Below are 21531 nucleotides of genomic sequence, written 5' to 3' on the forward strand. Positions count from 1 at the left end.
CTTTTAAATTGAGTTACATGCAAGCTACATGCAAAGACAAAAATACCTAATTTTGCAGAACAGCCTTTACTCATCAGTAGAACTATTTTAGGGCCTGTTTTGGCCTAATTAATAATACACACCTGCATTCAATAATACTAACCAATTGGCCTGATTAAACAGAAGCAAATAGATTTTCACCAAGCACATAATTCAACTGTGAAGCTGGTTGCCACTAAAGCTATCTGGGGACCAAACCTACTTAATGTCTAAATAAATACAATAGGACTGCTGGTGGCTATTTAACACTGGGACTCTGACATAACCGCTAGCTCAGGAAGCTTCTAAATCATGTATGCTCCAGAATAGCATACTGAGGAAGAGAGTGCTTTGTACATGCCTTCCCAGATTCCTCCCTCAACGTGATAACGGCCTTAGGCTCCTGAACATGACAGACCTCCGATATGACAGTATGCCAGTTACGCTTAAGTATGCATTATACAAAGTTAGCCCAGAGGGCTCTAAAGATGAAGGATTTCATTTAATACAAACGACTACTAAACTGATGCAACTAAGTCACTTCCACACAGACAGAACAATGCTCAGATTGCATAATCAAACCAAAATGCCTAAAATCCTAAGTGCCTCAGTAAAGGGACTGAGAGATCATAAAATGAATCCCTGTAAGTTATGAGTTAGCAACATTTTCATTAAACTAATGAAAAGTAGATGAGGGGGGTTTTTCTGCCCTAGTAACGCCTCTCAGCAAGCAATAGCCAAGTCTTGTACTTACTCTAACAGTTTTCAAAGAGTGTATGTATCATGCAAAGCTGTTAGCAGAACGTTCATTCTAGGCTGCACTAAAATAGCTACATACTTTTACTTAACATTTTAAATGTGTAGACAGCTGTATTGGTGTCTCTCTTCTGAGAAATGCTGGGCCATGCTCAACTTAGCATACTAATGCAACATGAAATCTTACTTCATCAATCAAGCACCAAGTACTTATCAAAAGCATTTATCAAAAGTGTATGTGTTACTTGAAGCAGTCTTCCATGTGTAAGCCAGTTTGATGGTAGAAATATTTGACAATACCATCACAACTACCTCTTATTCAAGTTTCTTAGCTGAAAACTAAGTGTTTGCTTTCAAATATTCCCTTTAAAGTTCTTTCTCCCTTTCCCTTTCCTATTCCATTTCAGTCATCTGAAAAGCCACTATCTGAATCTCACTCTATTTGGCTTGCCTTTCAATATGTAAGATATAAGCAAAAGTTACGTGTACTTGTAGCTGTAACTTCTGTTGTACCATACTCATAAACTAGATGGCCAATCCACTGAAATAGGTTAAAAAATATTTTTTAACCTTCTCTAAGGGCCAGTCTACTAGATAAAGTATCAACACAGTAGTTTATTTTGTGCCAAAACCCTATTTTTAAAAACACAGATTTAGACTGACCTTATGAAGCAACACTTCTATTCAACTGCAAATATCTAGAAGAAAGATTAATTTGAAAATTTCAAGAACCAAGAAGCACAAGTTCAGTCTGCACCTACTTTACAGAGAATAAAACTGTATGTTTAAATTTCTTGTCCACTAGTTGGGTATTTCATTTTCAAGGAAATAAAATAGCTATGGATGGCAGTCCGTAACTGAAATAATCTGAAAACTGGTTTTCAGTAACATGATTGCATATACCCAGTGCACATCCTTTAAAACCGAGGGTTTTTTTTAACTTATTCCACTGTTATTTAATGACATCATTCTTGCTTCACCAGACATTCCTGTTGTTTTGAACCTATCACCGTGAAGCTGAATAAATGAAAAAAAGATGGAGGAGAGGTGGGGAATGATGCATGTTTACATAGTTCATCAAAAACTGAAGATCTATAGGAATAGCAGCTGTGGAAACCAAGCTCCACAACCCCATCTATTGGTTAAGTTCTCAAGAAAGCTATCTACCAACTTCTAGGCAATAATGCTGAAACAAAACTAGTGCACTTTTTTGTATGAAATTCCAAGTATTATAATCAAAAAACACAAGATGCTTGTGCATCAGTAGCAACATATACTACCTAAACATATAACTGAGTTTCTATTATGCTCTGACTTCTAACTGATTTCAAATTAGAACAGCAGTGCGCTCCATATGCATAGTGCTGTAAAGCAGTACCTCCATTCTTAAGCAGTGTTCATGCCTCCTTGTCTTGATACTTCAGACACCACAGAAACTGACTTTCCTGTATCTTCAACCACAGAAAAATGCTCTAAAGCAAAAATGCAGCATGTGATAGGTGGCCCCTGATGTTTAAGCAAAAGCTTAAAATACTTCAAAAGCTAAGGATTTTTATACTAAAGGGTGAAGGGGTGGGAAGCCTTTCACTGCTGTCTGTAAGTGACAAATGTTTGTGGCTCCCATTCACTTCTGGAGCTCAGATAGTGAGATCTTGACATATGAAATAGGGATCTGCAGTTGGATCATATTTTGCCTAGCATCTCAAAGACTGAGCTAAAAGAAAGCATCTAATCATACTGTGACTAGAATGGCTCCTTCATGTGAATGCAGTTCTAGTGAATAATTACAGTGGCCTAGAGTATATACACACAGCAAGCAGAACGAGATAGCAGTGTGACCACGGAAAGTTCAAGGTCTATTTTGGTGGGTTTCAGTCTATAAAAATCTCACTGTAGTGAACCTGTTTCTACCACAGTAGATGGTACAAATGGGAGGCTGGAGAAAGATGGAAGAATAACTTTGGGAGCTAACCCATTTTCTCATCATACTCACTGAACCATCCTCCGGTACAATCAAAGGAATCAAACCAATCTTACAAACAGGGCAAGAGGAGGTTGAAAGGAAAGAGGCAGAAGACAGGTCAAAACTAACACAAATCACATACACAAAAAATAATCAATATTGAAAAAATACTGCTGTTGCCCCCATTAGTTAAACCATCAGAACATGCTTCCATGTATTACAAATGGAAAAAAAATGCATATTACTTGGAAATAATTACTTGGACTCCTGTAGGAAGGAATCATCTCAGAGTAAACTGTAGCTGTAACAAGTCCAAATTAAAGAGCTCTCAGGATCCACTATTAAAAATTTAAGTGGTCTGTAACTCAAGACTTAGCTGCTGCTTCCTCTAAATTAAATTACATACTTGCTCAGTCAAAATCTACTCTTCTCCCTGAAATAAGGATAACTGCCACTAATAACATCAAACTGAGGATAAGTAGGTAGGTTGTCATTCAAACCCTAACTGCAGTTAAAATCTGCAAGGATTTGGGGAAATGCAGATATATCTGGGTATCTAATACTAAAACTTCACACCAACTGCTGTCTCTTAAAAGCTTTATGTTTCCTTTAAAAGACAAGGAACTAACAATCTTAGCAATGCATCATCATCTGACTCCACCATGCTTTCTTTTAATCAAAAAAAAAGTCCTTTCAAAGAGCAAACTTCTATTCCTGCTTGAGCATTATAATTGTGGCCTAATCTATAGAGCCTTTAAAAATACATCAGCTTCAGGCAGTTTTGCTCTTTCATTGCTACTAATGCCATTATTCAAAACTCCATGCAATAAATGGACTCGCTATCTCTTATCCACAAATCTCAAGGGCTGATATCTTTGATAAAAGCCTTTTCTGCAAAACACTGTAAGTCCCCTTTGTGCTGGAAACAAGTAATTTGTGTATACTGGATTGGAGTGGGGGAAAAAGGCTATCTAGCAGAAATCTTGAGGGTTTGCTAGGGGAGAAGCAAAGGGGAAGAGAACTATTGCCTGTTTTGATCACAAGCTGAAAAGCTAAAATAGACAAAACAATGAGCAAGGGAAGATGGAAAGGGAACAGTCGCAACAAATGAAGGACCATGTAGTGTTCCACTTCTTTCATCTTGTCTTTGACGAACTTAATGTGAATAGACTATGTGCTCATATTGTACTGACATGAAAGACAACAATAGCCTCAGCCTGGGGCCTTGATGGCACCACAAGGATTTAAGCACAACACAGAAGAAACAAAATCCTGCCTATCAGACCCAGGCAAAGAGTGAGCAACGCAGAAGTCTGAATAGGGCATGCTTTCTCTCTAAATGGCAACATTTAATAACTGCTAAAGCATAGAGGCTTTGGAGCTATATACTTGATGCTTTTTTTTTTTCTTTTGAGAAAGCACAAGACAAAAAAAAAAAAAAAAAAAAAAAAGCAAAATACCTCTCTAGAAATACTGTTCTAGACTGCTACACTGAAATACAAAATACTGATTCCAGGTAGGAGAAAAGTACTTAATGTAAAGCTTCAGAGGTCTTGCATGCCCATGCCTCTACTTGTGCTACACTTTGCCTAATGCAAACACTTGACAATATTGTCCCTTGAAAATTAAAAAGGAATGGGGTAGAACAGAAGCTAGGGCATAGAAAAGTCTGGGTGGGTGAGGTTTTTTTTTTTTAATTATAATAATGAAAAAAAAAAAACTTGAAGAGCAGCTCTCAGGAGGTGGTATCATGGAGGTGATTCGTCTGGTCAACCAGCCTAACCTCATCTCTCCCAGCAAGATACCACACATCTCTAATCACCAAGTTCTAGAATGTCTAGAGTAGAAGGTGCTCTAAAATTTTGAGTATCTGCTTAACATCTTAACATCTATTTTGTGTTTCAAATGTCCTAAGAGGTTAAAAAAAAAAAATTCATTCTCATATACTCAGGCTGTGTAAGTCTAGCAATAAATACAGTCAACTTCATATCACAAGCAGATACGTTCAAACCAAAGACAATTTTTTAAAACTCTACTTAGTGGATAAGTTGACAGAACAAGAGTTTAAGCAGCTTTCTACCATAACTATTGATGCTCTGTGTTGCACAGTTCCTTTAAATCTTCACTTTCAGTGGTGAGAGGAGAGTACCTGTTTAAGAGCAGTTTTGAAGCAGTCCTAATTAGCAGTGCAGGAATACTTGTGATTACCCATAAAGCTCAGTGACAATATGGCATGCAAACAGACTTCACTGTCAAACTCATTGCTCAGAATAACTCAAAATGATTGTATCGTATACGATTCCCTGCTATGACATAAATATATCCAACAGATGTCAAACTGAAGAGAACAAACAACATGCCAGTATGAAGAAAAGCATGGCAATGCCATTTAACTACCTACTCGTGGTATTTAGATCCAATTGCTAAAACAACAACTACCACTGAGCAATGTAATGGAGTTTTCTTTAGTCATATCTTTAGAACATGAGTAAGAATTTTTCCTCTCCCTGCCCCAGGCCACAATTTATTTCTAAGAGTACTGTAGATGTGAGACAGTAGATGCATTTCTAGATCACTTGATAGAAAAACATCTAATCAAGATTGAACTTCTGTCAAACTATAGCTTAGAATGAGATACTTCCAGTTTTTTGTACTTCCCCTTAATTGTCCTACTATGGTTCTAATTTTTATATACTTTGAGTGCAAAATTATTGTCAGCTCTTTATCGTCTACAAGCTGATGCTTAAGTCTTCCAAAAGCACTCTGAACAGTGTTTGCTAAAGTGACAGAATCCTGCTGCTTTTCTCCAGACTGCTTCCTCTGAGGATCTGGCAATAGTTGTGCTCACTATCAAAGAACAACAGAAGCAGTAAAAGAGCAGCAATCTACTCTAACAAGCTATACAGAGAAAGTTCAAGTTAAGAAGTTCATTATTGAATTAGAATGTCTGAAATACTATGTGTGCACTTCATTCAGCTTGAATACAGAATAATACATTAAGAAAAATGATATCAGATATCACACCAGGGTTCTTTACTTACCCCTCCCATTGTAATGCCATCAATAAGTGCCACATATGGCTTCTTGCAAGTGCCTAGAAGAAATGCAATCAATTGCACATTTTTAAAAACAGTGGACTGTGACTAATGGCACACATGGTATACTTCCACAGGTCTTATTTCAACAGAAATTCTATGAAAGAAACTGAAAGTATCAATCTATCAAGAAGGTACTCTGAGTAATTCCTAACCAATGGAAAGAAAGATTAGTTACTAATTTACTGCATTTCTACAGTGTCTTAAGCAAACATTCAACTGTCAAATGTCAGGGTATTTGCTATGTGAGTACCTGACTACCTAGCCACATCTTACTATTATAAAAAAAGTTATAGCATGTCAGACACAACAGTTTTCCTTTTCCCCTATCTCACAGCCTGGATTAACAGCACAGAGCGTGAACCAGCACTCCAGTACTTTAGTACAAAGCCAGATTCATTAGAAGGTTTCAGCCAGAATGTGACCATAAACCACCGCAATGTGTGAATATGTTCTGTCCTGCCACCTCTGTTATGCATTATGGCAGGGAGAGGGAGGGGAGGGAGAGAAGACAGAGATGGTAGTATCTTAAAGTACTAGTTACAGCTGCCAACTATAGCTGTTGGAGCTTTTGGGATGCATGAAACTGAAGACCTGATGCTTTCAATTACCATTCAAGGAAAGATTCAGTTTACTCTAAATGAAAGCACTACCTCTAATACAGTGTTTTAAAGTCAGACTTAAATTCCAATCAAATTGCTGATACTGGTATCTGCTGTAACAATGCTGTTAGGATTTCTACAGAAACTACAGAACCTTGCTTAAAAAAAAAATAAACACAGTTAAATCCTTCATGTTGACTAAATTAGTAGTGAGAAAACAGAAGTGCAATTTTAACTTTATTCTCATACATGAACATATGAACTAGTACGTGGGCTCTGGATGCTAGTCTTTGTACCAGGCTTCCACAATGAAAGTAGCTCCTCTGTATATTTAAAATTGTAAAATACAAAATATAAATTAATCTCAATCCTAAATGAATTTATCCAGAACTTATGCCTCATAATTACTTACATCCATTAGAAATGTAAAATACCTTAATCGCTTCAAAATTTCTTAAAGCATGTACCCTTGTAATATTTGCCATGCTAATATTAAGTTTTTCCAAGTACATGAAAACTTAAAGTATTTTCATTGCTGAAGGCAAGAAAGGTGTATAACAAATGTGCTAAAACTGTCAAACTCTGTCAAACCAAGGGAAAACTTTTCAGAAATTACTCTTATTCTATACTCTTCTAACAATTTCTGTGTTGTTATGCAACATCTTCACCTCTTCTCCTATAGTGACTAATACTAGATATTCCAGGTGAATGCCTAAAACCTGAACTGTATTCAGTGTTCTGAGAAGTATCATCTGACCAAAATACTCAACTCTTGACTTTCACCCTAAAGAATAATAATTTATATCCTTTTCCTCAGCTTTAATATAATTTGGTCTTCTGCTACCTGACTAAATATTACTGCCTTCGGCATTCATTTATTTTTATCTCACGTCTTGCAATGGATCGACAATACTTAGGGCATATTGTTTATATCTAAGATTTACTTCATCTATAACTGAGAGGCAACTACCAATAACCTTGGGACGGGATGAGGTAACTATCACATGTTAAGCACAAGAAACGAATACTGAACGCAAGATACAAAAAAGATATGTTACATTTCTAATATTGAATCTGGTCAAAAAAATTATTACTATTTTGTTATTTCAATCTTTTATAGATTAGGAAAGGGAGACTGAATTCATATTCAAAGTCACTCTTACAAAAAACATACTGCTTTAAAATTAGCTACTAAACATACCAATGGCATTGTTCAGGGTATATTCTTCTCTAAAGAAATCTTTTGTCATCCTATCTCCAACTTTTCCTGCATCTGCGATGGCTAAGAGAAATGAAAAATTAAAGATAACCATAAGCTTAGCAGAAAATATAAAAAAGTATGAAAATCAAAATAGCACGATAACTCTTTCTCCTCACAGCACTCAAACACTAACTTAATCCTATTGTATTTTATGTAAGGAAACAACTTTATCAAACACGACAGTGAAGTTCCAGATTTGAGTCACTTTCACCATGCCAGAGACTTTGTCACATACTTATTTCTTATGAGAGAGCCATCCATTTCTTACTCTCTTGCACCCCTTTCCACTGGCTGGTAGTCTTGTTTAAAATTCTGTATATCAAGATTTAGAATAGGCACTTACAACTGATTATACTGAAGACTTGGAATACTAAAAATGAGGAGTCAGAAAGAGCAGGACATAATTTAATGATAACCTGTGCTACTCACTTGCCTAGGATCTAAAACTGCTTGCTTTTCTGAGTTTGGAGATGCATTATAGTTCATAGCCACAGAATCAATATCATCATCATCATGGTAAATCAGTCATCAATACATGGATCGCTGTGGTCAGCTCTGTATCTAAACAGCTCAGAGTTAAACATCAGATAAAAACTATTCAATAGTAGAGCTGCCTATTGGACCCTTTCAAATTTCATGCAAAGAAGCTGTCAGTAATGAAAATCTGGGAAGGTAGGGTAGAGACAAGAATCTGTTCATCCTTGGGGTGGCTGGTTCCCATTACCCAGCTATTCATAAACAAAACAATTTTTGTTCTCTCATACAACATTCTACCTGCTGTCTCATGACAAGTAACTTGTATATAATCTGCACATCCAGATGTTATAAGAAGTCATAGTAACTAATACCTTACTGTTGTGCAGCAAGCCTCACTCACCTGAGTCGCACTAAGTAAAGAAAATCAATCAATACTAAATTGGTAACTGGGAAAGCTATGTCAAATACTTAAATTGATTACAGTCCTTACCTCTGATGTCACCCCCAGCACAAAAAGCTTTTCCTCCAGTTCCCTTTATAATTATTAGAAAAGTTTCAGGATCTTGCTCCCAAGTCTAAAAAAGAAGTAAAAACATTTCCTTGCAAGATTAAAGTCTGTAACAAATTCTTTCTCCATATATGGCCTATAATTCTTCTTTCACCTCTTCAAAAAAGCAAATCACACCATACTTGAACTTCAGTTACAAGCACACTAGTTTGAAATGCATGTGTTTGGAAATTTCTGACTGACACTTAGATTTCATCACTCCTATTCAACCTCAACATCAGTGATCAGCAGAGCTGTCTTATGTTTCAGAAGAATGCCTATGTGGCACTCCCAGTCCCTCATGAAAGGTAACCCTCCTTAAAACAGGGCCCTATAACCTCAATGGAAACTCAATGCTAGGGCAGAAAACTGGGAATATGGAAGATCTATCAACTGTGTTTCAGGCCAGATGATAAAAGCTGTGTGAATCTAAGATGCAAGGCAGGAAAAACAGCATTCAAGTAATTGATGGATTTTGTTAAAGGGATTAGAATAAGTGCCTGCTCTATGTACATTTTTTTTTCTTTTTTGGCCAAGTAGAAAAGTTTTTTTTTAAAAAAAAAAAAAAAAAAAAAACTAAATATACTTATTCAAGATTTCAGCAGTGATGCAACAGTATCAAGAAGGGGAAAAAAATGCCTTATATAGGAGTTTCTTCCCGTAAACCATGCTTTTATTTCTGTCACTGGATCAAGTAAGTGCATCCAGATAAAGGAGAGAGAAGATATTTCTATGTACCAGAAACTATACCTACAAGTTATGCTGCCTTTATGGCTTTTTTTTCAAATAAAGTCCAGTACTGCAAATTAAGTATTTATTTCTTTAAATATTCTTCAAAGAATGTATAATCTTGCAACCAAAATACCAGAAGGCAGGCACTTTCTGTGCAACAGCTTATTTCCTAGACATATGTTCTCCTCTTTTAAATTTACTTTGAACTGTCTACTCCTTTCCATCCTATAAATCTGAGCTCATTGACAAATGTGCTCACACAGATTTAATTCCTTAAACCACAAGACTGAAAAATGTCAGATTGAATTTTAATACTTCCAGTAGATAATGTATGTTTGTGGGCTGAGTAAGAGAAGACCTACTAACCTTTATTTGTGGATAAATTTGTCGGATCATAGAAATAGTTAGCGCATTGAGAATCTTGGGTCTATTCAAAGTTATTATTCCTGCAGCTCCTCTCCTTTCGAACAATACTTCAGCTGTAGAATCTGTATGTTTAGACATTTTCTGTATATGCAAAAATGAACAAATAAAGCAAATGACATTAGTTACATATCTTAAGTAAAATGTTTTCAAGAGCGTTTATACATTCCCAAAATCATTTATAAAATGTGTTTTGGAAATTTACACTATGGCTCTCCCAGTCCAAGATGTATTTCTCAAATCATTCCTTTGAAATCACATTATATTAAAGTCTTTCAAAGTAATAACCTTCAGACAAGCCTTTGAGGCATATGTTCTTAAGATGATATCTAAGACTATTTAAAAAAAATAAAAATCCATGGTCCCTTAAGACTGACATTCTGAAAGTACCCACAACATTTGTAACAGATAGTTCTGTATATCTTTACTTGCAGTTTGATGTTGCCAACCCAAACATACAGCTTTGTCTATAAGTAACTTCCAAGAGTAGAGAACTAATCACTAAACTATTTCCTTAATTAATTCCAAAGTTGAATGATATTTAAGGAATATAAGGAAGCTAACATAAAAATAACTGTAAAAGTAGGTTATAATTCAGCATTAATTTACAGTATAAGAAAAACTTATAGCAAAGTGCTCATAGGTGTGGGCAACACTATGTCTGAGCAATAAATCATAGAATTCATATCCATTACGAACAGACACATTGGAGGTTTTCTGTGTTCCCCATCTCAGGGGAGTTGGAGTCCCAATAGCTTCTGGCTCTATCAGACAAGATGCTGTTCTTACCAAATGTTGCAATATTACTTGCAATCTGTTGAGTGGCTTCAGTCTGAAAAAGAAATACTATGTTTAAAGACAGTTCAAAGTATAAAACAGCTAAAGTTTTACACACAATTGTTTTACATTCTACACTTTTTATTAAACTATAATTACAGTTCTATTTTTGGTATCAAAACAGTCAGAAACTACTTCTTCGCATACAAGTAGTTAATAGATGGCAGGTACCAATGCCAAACAGTAATGCTTTCAGTGTATTCAAGTAGCTTCAACTTAGAAACAGGTCCAGGCAGTATGATAAATTAAGAATTTGGAGGATATGTACAACACTAGCAGTGTATGTCTTTTAAAGACTTGCAGTCTCTTTTTGGACCTTGAAATACTATTTTTTTATGGTTTTTATCAAAAATTTACAATGTTTCAAAACTCCCAAACTTGCTGTCACCTCCACAGGCATATATGTACATACCGGGAGGTTCATCTAACAACTTGAATAAGGCTTATACCTGTGTACAGGCTTATACACAGGTATAAGCCTTATACAAAGCTGAAATGAGGCTTTGATACCTAGTCACACTGGGCTGTCTGTAAAACAGTTTTGTGAACATGTTACTTTAAATAATAGATAACTATTTCTGCCATTGTACTCTACTTATTGAGGAAGATGTTTTAAAAAGGGCATTTATTGGACCTTAGACTCAGATGTCAGGCTTAAGTCAATGTTAACAAGCAACTTTGTCTTTCAGTTACTTGAGTGTGCAAGGCAGGGGATGGGGGGATTTTGTTGCTGTATAGTTAACTGACATACTGTATTTGTAGCTCGTGCTAATGTCCTGGTGTCCTACGCACGCTAATCTTTAAATATGTGCCTGTCTTAGAATGGGGTCCAGGTGCAGAAATTACAGTCTAGGCCCAAGCTGTATTTCACAGCCACTTATGGGTTAACTGCTAGCACAAGGCTGAGAACAAGCCGCTCTATCCCACAGCCGTGCGCTGCACCGCGAGTGCTCCCCGCGGCGAGCGAGCGTGTGCTGAGCCCAAGCCGGAAACCTCAGCGGGGCGCCCCGGGGAAGGCGCCCCCGCAGCGGGAAGGCCCGCGGCTGCTCGGGCAGGCCGCCGGCGCCGCCGCTCCGCGTTACCTGGGCAGCCGCCGCAGCACCCGCGCCGCCATGGCAGCTACCGGCGCCCCCCAGCGACGTCACCGCCGCGCCGGAAGCGGCGGGGCGGGAGCCGCGGAGAGCGGCACCGAGGCCAGAGCGTCACCTCCTATTTCCTTCCTCCCCCCCCCCCCCCCCCCCCAACGGTCGCTGCGGCGGCGCGCGCCGCCCGCCGGCTCGGCGGGGGACAGCACCGCCCCTTTCCCAACGGCCGCTGCGCGGCGGGCGGGGCCGGCCCCTGCCGCCGTAACGGCCGCGGGGCCGCTCGCCGGCCTCCCGCCTGCAGCGCGGCCGGGGCGGTGTTAACTCCTAGCTACCATCTCGTGACGTAGCGAGGTCAGCGCTGGCTGTTCACGTTCATATGAACAAACACACACATTCCTATAAACAAACGAAATAGGCAAAACTTCACAGCAAAATTACATCACCAAGGCAAAAGATCTGAGCTCTCAGAAACGCTTCTAGAGAAGTCCCCAGAGGGCAACCTTGCTCTTCTTTTTGAGAAATTGTTTGGGCCCCGTGCAGTAACTGTCAGGGTAAACCACTAAATGGGCACAAAAAAAGCCATGGAGTACTTCTGTATTACGCAGTTGAGGTTTTCAGTCTTGTGAACAAAAATGATGGAGAGCGCTGACCTGAAGTGCTTTGCAGGCATTAGGAGACTGCCTGTCAAAAACTAATTAACTGCAGAATTTGTTAGGCTGTTCAAACTAATCTAACTGTGTCTCAGATTACGTGATCATCAAAGATGCAGCATGTTAGTGTCACCTTGAATATATACTATGGCATATGCTGTTTTACAGAAAATACCATGCAGTTAAATCTAAACCAGCCCAAATGACACTGAATTACCATGGTGGACAAAATCTGGACCCTTATTTAGATTCATATTTTTAAAATGATTCTTTTAGATGATAGGATAGGTCTAGGTCTCTCATCCAGGCATAATCAGGTTATGGGGAGTTTGATAGGCAGGTAACATTTTTGTACTTTATGTCTTTTATCTGAAAGTCTCTATGCAGCTCACAGACAAGTGCGAACAGTACCTTTGCGTAGGTGAAACCTTTTGCTAACCTCATTGTAGAAACGAGGAAGTCGGTGCTTGGAGACTAGGCTCCGGTAGGAGCAGGAGGAGACTCCCTGGAAATGCTGAAAATCCCTTAGAAGCTCCCTCCGGCACACCGAGGGCACGGCTGTGACCGGGATGTGGCTGCACAGGATGTCTGAGTCTGGAGTCAGTCACCCTTTCCTTATCCTGATTTCCCCCGCTGCCTTCGGAGTAGATAACGATGCAGACCTGCCTTTCTTTCGCGGCTCCCGGCTGTGTCTGACCTGGAGCCTGCTCGTTTGCACACAGCGCTGTCACAAGCGTTCTCTTGAAACACCTGCTGACCCTTTCCAAGGTGCTGGCACTGAATGCACACATAATGTTTTCTTTCTCTGTCTTTCTTTTTTCTACCAGTTTCAGGAAGAAGGGATCGTGACAGAAGAGCCATCTTCTTTTGGCCTAGTGTTCTACTTCATTTTAGAACATGACAGTGATGGTTTGTGTATGCCTGTGAATAGACTTCCTTTTCTCGTACATGTTAGAAAACTACAGTTTCCTCACAGACCTCCCATTTAATGAGTGCAAGCCAGTCCAAAGCCAGGTCTAAACAGTAACTCAAGTAACATCTTTGTTTTTAATAGTCCTTCTGCAAAAACCCCTTTTCTGCAGAGAGGAATATCAAAGTGAAAATAATTTTAGAAAGAAAGTAACTCATATGTAGAAATAGGAAAAAGAATGAAAATAATCGAATTACATAAAAATAAACTGAGTGACATGACCTTTAACTTGTGACTTTATGGATGATATTGTTATAAGCAAAGATGGCCGCAGGAAACAAGATATTTTGGGATGAAAAGCATCCCTAGTAAACAAGTCTGGAACTTGGGAATACAACTGCAGCAGCCAGAAGGATAGGCAGGTTGTAATTCTTCCCCCTTGGAGAAATTTCCTGACAGTCTGTTCAGCAGGTTTGTAAAGAGAAAATAAATTGCAGACTGTAGGAGGACTTCAGAGTTGAACAGATGTTTTGGGTTTTGTTTTTGTTTTTTCTTTCAGAAAAAAAAATGTAACTTCAGCATCGAGATGTGGGAGCTCTTGCTCATGAGAGGGATTCCAAGAGCAGCTGCATGCTCTATGGCACCTATTTATGTATGCCTCTAATTAATGATTAATTTGTATCTCTCTCTCACTTGCCTCTGAAGGCTCCTAGTATAGGAGCCTTCATTACCAAGACAAGGTAATGAATAGTACAAGCAGTTAATGCTGTCCTGTGCTCCTGTGTCTTGGCTTGCTGCAAGTTTAACCTTGTCCTCTACTAGTCTAAGAGCTAATGTCTGAATTTTCTGATAGTGTGGGTAAGGAAGTGCATCCCTACAGTGCATGAAGGCAAAGAAAAATGAGTTTGTGTAAAGGCTTGAGGAACAGAATAGGAAGTCTTTCAGTTCATTCGAGATAAGTGGTTATTACTGTACTGACAAGGAGTCTTCAAATTGGTTTTTCTTTTTTCTCCTCTGCCCAGTCCCAATTGGCAATACTATAAAACACCTCTATGGATGACACAGGCTCAGATTGGTTGCTTCAGCATGGACACCAAGTACTAAGGGCTCAGGTCTGCAATGGATAATCTTCCATTGGCTTCAGTGACAGTAGGAATAGATTTAAATAAGCAGAAAACCAGTTTGTCCTTGCACACTGTAAAAATAGATCAGCCAGAGCAGAACTGAAACCTAGGAGTACATACAATGTGGAGAAGCAGGTTTTTGCTTTTGTCTGTACTGTGGCTAATCTCGTGGGACCAGACTGCATTCCCCGGGGCTTTTACTCACTTTTGATACATTTGAAGTCGGAGATTTGGGATGAGAGCATTGCTAATGGTGTTGAGCAGTAAATTTCTCCTATAGCAAGAAGGTGTGTGAGAGAAAAAAAAAAACAAACTTTTTTTTTAACTAATTAATCTGTATCTTATCAGTGGGGAGAAGTTTGGAAACAGATGAAAGCCAAGCCATAATGAAACTGTGCAAGTGAAGTAGTCTCCATTTTTGTTTGGCCTCAGAGGAAGCAGGGGGAAATGTGGGGGTGGCTGCTTGCTGCAGCAGATGCCGCCGGGTGGCCACGACGGCTGGAGAGCAGCTCCTCTGCAGGGAGGGCCTCCACCAGCACGCTCTCCCTCCCTGTAGCACTGCTGGCACCCTGAGGTTAGGCGGCACCCTGGTCAAACTTCCTCCTACGTCTTCTTCCTCTGCTGCCACAAGCAATCTGTCACTCCTCCCTTCAAACCACTCTCCACCTACGTACCAACGTGTTCCTGTGAGGAGCACCCTCTTCCCTCCCTCCTTCACACCCCACATGTCTCTTCTTGTTAGCAGAAGAAAAATGCCATCTTCCTAGAGAGCTGGTCATCCCTGAGCGTGGATTTGAGACTGAAGGCGTTCGAAGCCTTTTACAATCAGAGCTCTGAAAGCTCTATTTGCAGGTCTATTGTGGTAGTTTTTCATTTGCATGTAATTATACATATGCAGGTGGGAAGAGGCGATTTGCCTCCCACTTGCTCAGCTATGCCTCCCTTCCTGAGAGGACTGCTGCCTTCCCTTCCCGCTCGCAGCCTCCCACGCAACCCAGCACCGCGAAACGCTGCAGAAAACTGACCAGCTCCCAACCCGCCCACCTGAGGAGGAGGAGCACCAGCAGCAGCAGCAGCACATTTTTCACTCTTTCTGCTTTTTGAACACAGTTAAAAAGAGCTGTAGCGTGGGTGGAAATAGCTGTAGGGAGCATGTGTGGGAACGGGGCCCAAGGAAAGTGAATTTTCTGCTGGTAGGACAGTTACTTTGGGAAGAAAAGGCAAGGGTGTCATATTGCGTAGGGTGCCTTTGGATGTGTAATTAGTTCTTAAGGTTGAGGTTCTCAGGTCTGGAAAAAAGAAACTATTTCTTTTCCGCTGGTAGTCCAAGTGAGGATGCAGTGGCAGCACGCACCCCTCACTCGGGGCCATTTGCCTACGAGGCTTCAGGACCTTGCCCAGCAAGTGATATTTGTTGTGTATGTATCTCTTCATGTCATCATGTCTCCTGTTCTGCCTGCAATGTATGGGCTTGATACAGTGGGATTCAGAACTGCCTGTACATAGGGAGAGAAGAAGGTACATGTTTTTCACATGCTGTGAGTCTGTATTTCAAAATATCATCCCTGCGAGACCTCTTGAAATAGCTCTACCAGAGTATCAGTTGATTCAAGATGATTTACTCCAAATTTGTACTTCTATAAGAAATTAAATTCAAGTTTATTAACAGGATGTTATTTGAGACTTTGTTTGTATTACACGAAAATAGGAGTGAAACTAGTATGGCAAAACAGACCTTGTAAGACTAGTAGTATACAGTGCAAAATGGTACCACTGTTTCTTAAGAAATACCACAAGTAGACTACAAGAACCAAGGTACAGAACAGCTTTTTTGGATTCAGACTCAGTTTGACTTACCTAGAGTAAAGCTTTTACAATATATAATTCCGATCAATTTTGCCCTAACTTTGGGTTAGTCACATTAATTCTTCTCAATCCAAAACTTTACTGATACATTTATTACAACTAGATTTATCTAGATTTTCCCAAAAATATTACTGATGCAGAATCTTACATCAAGATGTAGTCTGTAATGATTTGAAGAGGTGAAAACAGTATGTAACAGGCAATTATTGAATTTTGAGAAATGATACTTTCAAATTATAGCAGATTTTTCAAAAATATTCCATAGGGAATCTAATCTACTCCTAATGACTAGAAGCCTGGTTTGGTATGGTTGGGGCCCTGTGAAGTAACTTTCTCTCAAGGAAATGAAGTGCACACTTGAGTGCACAATCCTGTCAAAAGGCAACTTTCTTTCCCAGCAGGACATGGTAGTATCTCATCACATGGACCATGACTGCACAGATTCAAAACAGTAGAGAACTGGGCTTGCAGACTTCAATACCTCTGACCAAAGTCTATAGCTCTGGAGATTTTTCCCAAAGTAAAATGAAAAACGTAGGTATAATTCTTCCACTGATTAGCTCAGAAACAAAGGAAATTATGAATAACCCTAACACATCTGTGCATGACAAAGATCAGTTGATGGACTTGTGTTAGCAAGAGCTAGAGAAAAAGAGTCAATGGAGGTATAACCTTAATGGAACTAATTACCTAGATGTTTTGAAAGTCTTATTTCTGAACGACTTCAATGATTAATATGTTAAATATATCCTTATAACCTTCCACTGATTCTTGTGTAACTCATAATTATTATCTACTGGAATTGCATACCCACACTGAGGAGGAAAAATATTCCGAATGGTAAGTTCATGTCACTTGATTAATTTCCTTCAAAACATTGCAGTAATTCCTTTGTCAGTGCATTTTTAAGCACTATTGACCCACTTACAATTCTATTCCGCATTTAACATGGGTTCAATTAACTTTAAAGGTAATGCTTATGACACCTTTTATATCAATGAATGTAATTAAATTTTATATGCAGATTATATGCATATCTTGCCAGTTACTGTTAGCCTGGATTTTTCCTCATGTGATCAGTTGAAATGGAACTATATTACTCAAGAAGCAGGAAAAAAAAAACATTTAGAATAATTTAAAATCCATTTTAGAAAATGTAATTTTTTAAAAAAATATTTTTTATGTAAAATTGTTATTGGCCTCACTGTTAAATCTGCTGTTCAGTGGGAACGTTGTGAGCTTTGGTATTGAGTTGTCCCATAGGCCATTTCTTCTCAAGGGTCGTAGTTGCCAATGAACAACTAGATAACTTATTTTGTTTCAGTCAAAATCACAGTGAGCTAAGCACAAAAGCACTGACACTAATTAATAGCTTTTTGACAGTCCAGGAATTTGATGAGTACAAAGAGTGTCTCAGATGTTTCTTCTAAGAGTTTGTTGCTCTAAATTAAAGTGAGTCTCTTCAGCAGGGCAGTTTGGCTGACAGCTTGACAGTCAGTATCTTATTAAGTGAATGTGTGTGTATTCAAACCTTTCTAAGTTACTCATCTGACACATTGCTTGGATATTATTTTTCACTTGAAAAGTTCTACATTTGGTTTTAAAAGTCAATATTAACATTATTTTTCTTTTTTTTCTTTTTCTTTTTTTTTTTAATTCTGGAGTACAACTGAATTTGTTATATAAAATAAGGCATCTGAAGAACATTGCTTAGGGGAAAGATACCTCATCTGATGCCACAAATGATGGAAAGGACAGAGCAGAGCAGATTGGAGAATTTAAAAATGAGGAATAAAATAGGTCAGCAGAAAAAACAGAGGTCTTGAAGCCATTAAAAAGTAGACACATATTGTTAATTTCTGCAGATAGATTCTGTTCCTAGTCTAAATTACCAGCCTCCACTGCGGGGTTATTGTGAGCAAGTACTAGTTTCAATGCAACCTGATTTACTAGCTCTCTACAACTACGCATAATTATTAATCTTGTGGAAAGGATGTGTAGCGTGCCAGAAGGGAAGCTGTTTTTTAAAAGAAATATGATCATCCTGGATCATAAACAAACTGCTCACAATGGACATGTGAGGAAGAGAATATTTGGTGGCTGGGATGGAGGTTTGCATTGCTAAGAGCATATGTGAATATGTAATTATTTCAGAAATAACATGCTACTCAGTGTGATTTAGTCATACTTTGACACACCTCTGTCTGCCAAGAAATATACAGACACTACCGTATGAAACTGTTGCTAAGAGCACAGGATCAGGGGTGAGAAGATGTTATTGTATGGTTAACTGCAGGAGTTAAGAGCAGCGTTTCAATCTGGAACCAGCAAAGATAGAATTAAAGGCTGCAGTTCCCCCTAGGAGAGGTGGCAGCACATAGAATTAGTTGGGGACTTTTTTTTTTTTTTTTTTTTTTTTTTTGGCAAAAATAATACACTTTAAAGAGTTATATTATTGATACTTTTAGCCTAAAATTTTCAAACAAAAAAGGAGAAAATTCTGGTCAACACCAAGAAAAAACATCTTTTATTTGTTTTCTGATAAAATTAAATAATTTCTAGGAAAGCAGAGACTTTCTGCAAAACTATTAATTTAAAGAAAAAATTTGTTCTCAACCTGAAATTTTAATGGAATTTTTTCCCCTCATAACTGAGCAAGAGCATCATGAAATATATTTGGACTGTGTATTACCTTTCCTGGGCCCCCACGAGCATCCCTAGAGCCTTTGTGAGACTTCTGGAACATTCACAACAGCCTAGTTTCTTCCTAGCAGAAGCCAGCTGAATTTTGCAGCTAAAGTGGTCTACCATTTAAATTACAATAGACAGATACAGTTATCAGCACTCTTTAAATCATCAGAAAAGGCAGACATGGAGAAGTAAATTTATAGTTTCTTAAACCCCTCCATGGAAAAGACAAATATTTACTGATAGTCTCATTTTAGGACTCTTGCCTTACTTGAAAGTTTTAATTAATCTACAAGAAAAAGCAAAAAGTTCATAATAACACCTTGTTTCATGTAATCTAGAAGCTACTAAATGGGCTATTAAGATAGATCAGCTGCTGAGATCCATAGTTACATTTTAGCCATAAATTAATTAACCTCAGATATTTGGGTTCAGGCAAGTCGTTTCACTATTCTGCTTCAGTTTTCACATTTATGAAGTGAAGAGAGTAATGTTTGCTGTTGTCATTGTATTACCAGAATTAACCAACTATGGTGGAAACAGTGAGATGCTATATACTAGTGATTCCAAATGGCATGTTGTTTGGCATCTTGTCATTGCCTAAATGAGATCTATTACTGAACAAAAGGGTAAGTACTGTTTGTTTATACGTTTGCAGCTCATATATAATAAAATGCTGTATAGCACAATGGCCTAGGATTATGGGATCTAGAGGAAGAGCGTTCAGAAAACATGTACATTCAATATTTGTGGTGTTTTACAAATCAATATATAGAGTGTATTTTTCCCCTTCCTTTAAAAAAATAAACAAAACAAAAGAAAACTTGATCTGTAAACTGTTAAAAATGGATATCCAATCACTGTTTTTTAAATATATTAGAAAGAAGGCTTTTTAAAATTATTTCTAAATAAATAATTTGACCACTTCTCCACATACAAGCCTGTAATGCTACCATCTGTCAGCGTTACCCAACTCTGTGGAATGAAATGAGGACGCCTTTCAGCAACGGAGAAACAAACCCATGCTGTGTTAAGCGTGCACTCATTTAGCCTCTTTCTCCCTTCCCCGGGAGGGAGGAATTCTTTTTCCTTCTGAGATTTCCCACTGATCTGAGAGTTTCCCACCTTCTTCACTTCTTAAGAACAAAAAAGCCTAGTATTTTCAGAATTAAAAAACCTAGAATTCTTTGAGGCCATCCAGTATGCAATTTTAGGCAAGTTTGTAGGGTATTTTCACAAGCAGTCAGTTCTGGTTTGCAGCAAGTCATTTGCTTTTGATGCTTATTCACAGTAAGAGGTCATAATGCTTGGTAGGTAACATAATTATTCACTGCAAAATGACTGCAACAAGGTATTGCTGCTGCGTAATAACAGAGGCAGATCTCTGAGAATCCGCGTTATTTCTAGAAGGTGAAGGAAAACATCCTCTCTACAAGATGTCATTTCACCTTAACTACCTGTAAATTTTGTATCAAAGATGTTGATGACCCATGCTGTATAACGATCATCTTTCTTGCACTATAATCTTTCACACCTTATTTTTCACCTAAAAGCTAAAATGTAGGCAACACTGACCTACCTCATAAAAATAGTAACTCAGACATGTTTGTAAAGTGCAGGCCTGAAAATAGTAAAAATGTAAGTTCAACTCTCCAGAACCCAAAACTGATTTTCACTTTCCACCTCTCTCCTTTTCTCGGATAGGCCTCAACTAATTAGTTCTCAGCTTCCCAATAACTAATTCCTCCTTTTAAGCTTTTCAGGTGTAAATGCACTCTGCTTGTTCAGCCACTGTTGTTGCAAGGAGAAGATCACCTCCACCCAGCTCAGAGTCCAAAGGTTTACCAATTTTGTTTAGCTGATAAATCTAAAGGTGTGTAAGATAAGATAGGATTTGTAAACCAACTGCTGCACTATTTTAGTGATACTACATTTACTTAAAATTCAGTGCTATTAAGTCAAAGATACTAAAACATTGCAGTTTAAGGTGTTTAAAATTCTTTTCCATTATTACTACTTGAAAGGGTATTTTATGCTTATGTTATTAATTTAGAAAATATGAGAGAGGTAGAGGTTATATAGGTAGGCTGTATGTCATGTATATTGCATTTATGTCCATAGACATTTTCATTTTGAGCAAAGGATATTATAAATGACCCAGCTTATTTGAGAATTTTTAGGACTGAAAGTCCTATTTCTGAGAGTGTTGTCTGAAGGTGTTGTAGGTGTCAGGAGGCCTGATTCTCACCTAGCCTCTACAATGCCCAGGGTAGTTTAGTTTTTAATTCCAATACAACTTGAATATAAAAAAGACTGTGGTTCAGAGCTAATAGCGTTTGCACTCTTTATACTGACAGAAGGGAGTGCAGGTGCTCCAAAGCACGGAGAAGCCAAGACTATAAGCTTTCTTTAACATTTCCCCTTCTTGTTGCTAACAGTAGCCGGGGCTACAGAAGACCCAAATAATTGTTTCAATTACTGCTTTTCTGACTTAGAC

General features: G+C 38.3%; 1 protein-coding gene across 2 annotated transcripts in view; it reads right to left on the minus strand.

Moving 5' to 3' along the window:
- Positions 1-11851, minus strand: part of HIBCH (3-hydroxyisobutyryl-CoA hydrolase) — a 40299-nt gene extending 28448 nt beyond the window's left edge. For both annotated transcript variants that reach the window (XM_062578497.1, XM_062578496.1), the window contains exons 1-6: positions 11794-11851; positions 10664-10706; positions 9818-9958; positions 8663-8747; positions 7636-7716; positions 5779-5831 (exon numbers count right to left, since the gene is read on the minus strand). In XM_062578497.1, the coding sequence (XP_062434481.1) occupies positions 5779-5831; positions 7636-7716; positions 8663-8747; positions 9818-9958; positions 10664-10706; positions 11794-11825 (435 nt within the window). In that variant the 5' untranslated portion in view covers positions 11826-11851. The remainder of the gene's footprint in view (positions 1-5778; positions 5832-7635; positions 7717-8662; positions 8748-9817; positions 9959-10663; positions 10707-11793) is intronic.
- Positions 11852-21531: the final 9680 nt, after the last annotated feature.

Source organism: Rhea pennata, chromosome 6, assembly GCF_028389875.1.
Source record: "Rhea pennata isolate bPtePen1 chromosome 6, bPtePen1.pri, whole genome shotgun sequence".
Taxonomy (NCBI): Eukaryota; Metazoa; Chordata; class Aves; order Rheiformes; family Rheidae; genus Rhea; species Rhea pennata.